Below are 6,490 nucleotides of genomic sequence, written 5' to 3' on the forward strand. Positions count from 1 at the left end.
TAATTGTAGCAGACAAACAAAGCCTTTAGGTGGATTCAAAGTCCTGGAGGGCTTCACCTTTCAGAGTGTCAGAGACATCACAAGTTTGATAAATAGTATTAAGTATTAAAAAGTAAAATTTATCATTTAAACTAATATTCAGACTGGAATTATATTTAGAAAACACCAGGAGAGACGGAAAGTCTCGGAGATGCACCCGAGAATTGTAGCAGACAAACAAAGCCTTTAGGTGGATTCAAAGTCCTGGAGGGCTTCACCTTTCAGAGTGTCAGAGACATCACAAGTTTGATAAATAGTATTAAGTATTAAAAAGTAAAATTTATCATTTAAACTAATATTCAGACTGGAATTATATTTAGAAAACACCAGGAGAGACGGAAAGTCTCGGAGATGCACCCGAGATGTTAGAAGGAAGCCGTTCCATGAAACCAATACAAGGCACAGAGCAGGCACCCTGTGCCAAAAGGAACTGAAAGACCGTGTTTCCTCCGTGGGTTCCCCTTACCCCTGCTCCGACAGTACTGGAGGCGTTAGGTTTTCCTGGCAGAGGTGCTGGGGGTGCCATGCCTCCTTGCAAGAGGAGCAGAAGGTCAAGCGGCAGGCTGGGCACTGCGCGGGCGCCCCCGCCTCGCCCGCCGCGATACGGCACACCGTTTGGCAGTCGGCCGCAGGGCACCATGTTCTCTGCGGGTCCAGGTGGACTTCTGAAACGTAACGGAGAGAAATAACACTGTTTGTACTGCTCTCTTCTCATTCCAGTGACGTGCGTCTAGGCATGCAAGACCTGATTCTGTGGGTAGGTGGGTGGGGAAGCCGAAGCCCTCTGAGCCCATGTCCACGGGCATTCGGGCCTACTCCTCCACTTTGGGCAGGTCTGCCGTTGTGCTCGGCTTTTTCTGGAAGCATCCAAGAACGGCAATATGTGACATGAGGCATATTCTGTGCCCTTATAGGGAGGTATAAAAGACAAACATAAGTGCTGTTTGCTGAGAAGAGCATGTCTTGTGATGTCAGCCCATTCCACGTCTGTCACCTGTGCACGCCAAACACCACCTTTCATGTACACAGCAGGACGGGCATGAAATTAATGCCAAGTCACTTCCCCCCCTCCATCTACAAGCTCAGATTGATGTTCCCGTTATTGTATGATCATTATTGGTCAGGTATCAGATTACAACGACGGTCAAGGCAAGATCTGGGGTGGAGACAGTGAGTCGCAGACATCCCCACATGGCAGAGAATGAGGAATGTTGGCTCTTCTTCTCGCTCCCCAACCTGTATTCAAGGATTTGGGGCCTGTGACAGAAATCGAGGTGAAACACGTTCACGGTTAGGGGTGCCCATTGTGTGTGCACTTTCTACTGGCTCAAGTCCCTGAGATGCAGCCAAACACTTCCACCCTGCAGAGCCTCCTTAGAAAGGGGCTGTTGTGCCTGCAGGAGCTATCTGATTCTTCTGCTTCTCTGGGAGATCTCTGGTACCACCACTGAAAATAAAGATGTCTCAGGAACAGGTGGACATCCCTGACTGAGAGATGTCGAAAGCCATTGCAATGTTCTTCTGTACCTCCAGCAGACAAAACATTGTCCCATTTGAAACAAAAGGCTGCACAAGGGCCCCAGGCTTATGTTCTCAGGCAAATTCTGCTAAACCAGTCGAGGGCACTTTCTCCTATGCACACACCCCTGCCTGCGCAGTTCCTCAGCAGGAGGTTGCTGGTAGTCCACAGTGAAGGGGGCTGCTGGAGGAGTATCTAGCAGATGCTCCAGTCAGCATGAAAAACAGTGATATCAGTTCAGTGTCCAGATGAAAGTAGTCAGAGTCTACAAATTTTTCTGCTCTCCTAACCTTTTGGTTAGGGCCATTTCTCTCCTGGGCCTTTCTCCTGCTTCCCCACAGCCAGTCCAGCCACACTCTCAGGACAAAAATCTTCCCAATCCGTGCCAGTACCAGGCAGGGATCTGGCCAGTTTTCACAGAACATGAGAGCAAGCAGGGGAGATGTGGGAGACAGATGGAGGACATGCAGCACCCTGAAGAAAGGAGAATTTCTGGCTCAGGAGAGGTCCTTGCTTGAAGGATGAGCCTATGCCTTTCACGGGATGTTAGGAACACTTCCTTTTAAAAGGGACTTGTTGAGTTATCATCATCTACCACTCGGGCTATAGGGCAACCGTGACAGAAATAGAAGTTTATTGTGTATGTCCTAACCACATCCCATTCCTCTATTTCGTTCCTTCTGATGACCACATCAGCGCCATCCCAAACAGGCACAGAGCAATTCCTGTTTCTTTGGTTAATATGTGCTGCACAGAAGCTCTGTGGCTACGACCTGACTGGATGCAGAGAAGTTACAGATACATAAGAAAGCTTGGTTTTCCACCTGAAAACATTTGCATTCTAAGAACACAAAAACCACAGCGTATTTTTAGAGCATAAGTTATGAAACTGCTAAGCAAGTGCCCACAGATATACAATTGTATGTCTAGTACTCCTCACTGCTTTTTCACGCAATATTATTTCTGCACTTTTTTAAAAACCAAGGAAATGGACAGGAAATCTATTTTATTAAAATAGCTTTTATATGGCTAAGTCCTTCTTCAGGTCTTCAAAATTTTCCTCAAAATTAATCTCGCGATGGAAAATGTCTGGCAGGGTGAGAAGCGTCGGCTTTACCAATCACTTGAAGACTGCTAAGCAGAATACAGAGCACAAGCAAGTCTTTCGACTTACCCAAGAAGCTGGTTATTTATTTCTAGCATTTCTAGTAAAGCAAAGAGGGTGCTGACCCAAAGAGCCCATAGCTCAAGAGACTGACGCTGAGAAGAAAGAGGGTCTAAATACAGGAAGCTGAAGGGGTTGAATAAAGGGCAAAGGCAGGAAGGACACGCTAGTTTCTGCCTATTTTAAGGGAGGAGAGGGCAGAGTTAGGCAGGAGTGGCCTGGGTTTTCCATAGTGCTAGGTTTGAAAAGGTCCAGGTTGCACTAAGGCTGACCCAAGGCACCCAACGGATCTCAGCTGCCAGGGCCAGTTCTGGGCCAGAATTGGAACCCAGCAGGTACCATCAGCAAGGTTTATTGCCAGTTTCGGAAAAAGACTGTCAAGCCAGGGTTGGCATCGGACAGGGCAGACAGGCTTTGCCAGGTTAGGGTCAGGTCTGAGCTTCAGGCCAGCAGAAGCTAAGAAGCAAAGTTCCACTGATGAGTCCAAAAAGGTCAACACCAAACCTGGGATAGGCATAAAGGAGAAAGGACAGATCTTAGAAACACAATGGAGGGACTTAGGGGAAGTGGAGGAGGATTTGTAAGGCTTAGGCAAGAAAGAAAAGGGAAGGAGGATTTAAAAAATAGACAAGTTTCAGGCTTCTGTGTGTGGGAGGCAGTAAAAAAAGAGATGTAACAGAGAGTTGGACAAAAGATCATGAGTTCAGCTTTGGCTACTTACAGAGGAGGAGCTACCGGGAAAGTATGAGTCTCACAGTCTTCAGTTAAAAGAAAAAAATTACGTAAAACAGATTAACTTCTTGCAAGAATGTTTCTCCTTCCCAGTCCTTTAATAAGGTGATTTAACAAGCTCTGATTTCTACTGTCTAGGGCTGTAGACAAGCCACTGCTTGGCTTATGAACTGGAAGGACTTCCTAAGGAATCAGGGGTAAACCAGAAGAAGGTAAAATAGGAGGGAGAAATAGGAAATTAAAGCAGGGGTTTGGATTGTTTTTCTTTTCTGGCCTGAGCGCCTGCAAATCATGGCTACAATCTGCACCTGCCTGTGAACTCTGGGTCATAGTTGGGTACACTCAGTCGGCAGTTTTTATGCTTTGCGGCCCTTCACCATGACTCATGCCAGGTGGGATTCTGTAAAACCCAATATATTCTTCTATCTGACCATCTTTTCAAGGGCATTTCTCTGCCTAACTTTTATGAATCTCTGCATTTTCACACACATCTGCATCTACATGCATGCAAAGCAAGAACAAACACAGTTTTTCCAGGAAAGCTTGAAAACAGGCCGAGTCAGGGCCGATCAGTCCCAGATACACCACCCTGCAAGCTACCATGGAGCGAGTTCTTTGAAAAACGCTGCTATTTCCAGCTGAGTCTTTCAAGCTGGTGCCAGTCCTTCAACCCAGCGTGGGAGCTCACCTTTCTCACTATCAAATTTCTCTTCAGCCTTGGCAAGGAACCATCTCCTGAAGCAGAAGGCTGGCCTCTGGCATAGAAAAGCTTGCCCCCAGTAAGAACTTCAAACTTCTTTTCTAACAGGCCTAACTCAGTAGCAAGGGGTCCAACTATTCCTCAGGAACAAATAAAATAAACTAGATGAACGCACATGAAGCTTCCACATGAGAAAATCTCTCTTGCAGGAACATTCGCAAAAAAGCCCATCACGCTACAGGAACTGTCTGCCCTACAAGTTCTGAAGATCCCTATGGACATATGAAAGGACCATGTGCACCCTGCACCAGCCTCCACCACCAGCAACCAGGACAATCACCACCTCAATGACCCAGGATGAGCATGCTGGGAAGAACAATGGAGCCTCAGGCATGTAATCTGAAAGCGTTGCCCAGAAGCTTGAGTAAAAGCACAGCATTTCAGTAAGATGCCACTGTGTCAATTCTGCTCCACTGAAACAATTTCAAATTTGTCTTTGGAGCACAGTCAGACCTAGTGATTGCTCTTAAACTTTCCAAACAAAGACATTATTCTCTGTCTCCTCCCTGTCTCACCCAACAGGCTTTGTCTCTGCAGTATGTAACACTGCTGCCTCCACCGACACTTGGAAAAGGAAGGTAGGAGAAAGCAAAAGGTTCGCACCTCGTTCAAACTTCAGCCTCTTGTATAACTGAAACTGGTCAATGGGCACCAAACAGGCGATCTGAAATGAGAAAAAAAACACACAGGAAAAGCATTAGAAACACAGACTTGAAAAAAATCAATACACGCCCTGTTCTACACGCCTGCTCGCCCGAGTGGGCTCTCACATCTACCTTGTTTTCCTTCCTTTCACCACCACGCTCCCCTGTACCTTGACTTCCTTCTCCAAAAAGTAAAGCAGTTCTTGGCCTCTCCTATTTCAGCCACGCAGCCCAGCAGTTCAGCCCACATCTTTCTCAACACGTACAGGAAAGCCTCCTCTGTGGATTCTGTCTTTACCTCAGGCTTCTCAGTTTCATCTGCTGCTGGTTTAATGTAACAAAGGGGGACAGTTTGCTGGCCTTGGAGACCGCAGTATGTTGCTCATGCACAAGCATACAGCTCCAATGAACAGTTCCTCATTCAAGTCTCCCAGTCTTAAAAACTAGTCTGGTTTCCAGCTCTTATTCGCTGCATGGGTTTGGGGCTGAGACAGTTAAGGCCACTGCTGTTGGAATTTGCCTTAGACACACACCAGCCTAGGGGAAACTGGATTGAAGATAACAAATTTAGTTGGCAGAGACAAACAGGCTTTGCTGATGTATTTTACAATTTACCATCATTAAACTAGCAGCCTAAAGGGCTAAAGGCTCTAATCTCCAATTAAGAGTCTACATAAGAAAACCAAGTACCCTACTTAAAACTAATAACCAAACCTGCGTGCAGGGTAAGGAGGGGTTCAATAGAAACCTCATAGACCTTCAGCAGCCACATTTGTTGGGACTCAGAATCTGAGATCATCCTCTTTATTTACCATTGTACCAGCACTGAAAATGTCTTTCTCTTTTACGGAAAATAAACCTAGACTAATACTAGTACAAGACCTGATCATTTGAAGCACTGTGCAGAGCTGACAGCTCCTGAGCGAAGGGCTCTCAACCCCCACATCCAGTATTCCACCACAGTCCAGTCATTCAGATTATGTAAAAGGCAAAATTTTGCCCTCAGTGAAGCGGACGGTGGCCCTTGCTATCCTTCTGGGCCGTGCGACACGGCATTCGTGAGAAGAAACACTCTGACAAAAGAAGTCATATATATTCAATATCATGCTGTGAATACATTTGCTTTTACAGATGGCAAAAAGAAAAGGCTATATCAAACTGTACATTATAAAATATGAAATTGCTTTATTAAGATCTCAAATCAATTGGAATGAAAAATGCATTCTGAAGTGGGTGTTTGGATCATTTATTTGACCTAAACCAGTGCCATACAAAAAATAATAGAACTGATGTCAAGAGTTAAATGATCAAAGATGCTTAGAAGACTTCTAGTTGAAGTATTCAAAGGATTTAATACCAGAATAGGAACCCCCAACAGATGTTTACAAAGCATATTCTCAGTCTAGTAGGTCAGCCCTGGGTCAGAGTACTGTCTGCATTCAGTTTCTGAATGCAGGGTGTGAGCTGTTTTTAATACGCAAGTATTTGCATGGCTGAACAATATTACAGTAACGTGACTGTAAGACACAGAGAGCTTCCTGGGAAACTCCACCTTTTCACCAGAAGTCAGCTGAAACACTCTCAGTAAACAAATAACTTATTCAAACAGGAAAAAAAGGTGAGGTTCAGCA

At 45.5% G+C, this 6,490-nt stretch overlaps 1 protein-coding gene across 1 annotated transcript in view; it reads right to left on the reverse strand.

Annotated features, from left to right (window-relative positions):
- RNF144B (ring finger protein 144B) overlaps positions 1-6,490 on the reverse strand; it is a 15,336-nt gene that overhangs the window by 2,600 nt on the left and 6,246 nt on the right. Inside the window, 2 exon segments of the mRNA XM_010135053.1 lie at positions 479-704; positions 4,819-4,879. Of these exon segments, the coding sequence (XP_010133355.1) occupies positions 479-704; positions 4,819-4,879 (287 nt within the window).

Source organism: Buceros rhinoceros, unplaced genomic scaffold (genome assembly GCF_000710305.1).
Source record: "Buceros rhinoceros silvestris isolate BGI_N320 unplaced genomic scaffold, ASM71030v1 scaffold15254, whole genome shotgun sequence".
Taxonomy (NCBI): domain Eukaryota; kingdom Metazoa; phylum Chordata; class Aves; order Bucerotiformes; family Bucerotidae; genus Buceros; species Buceros rhinoceros.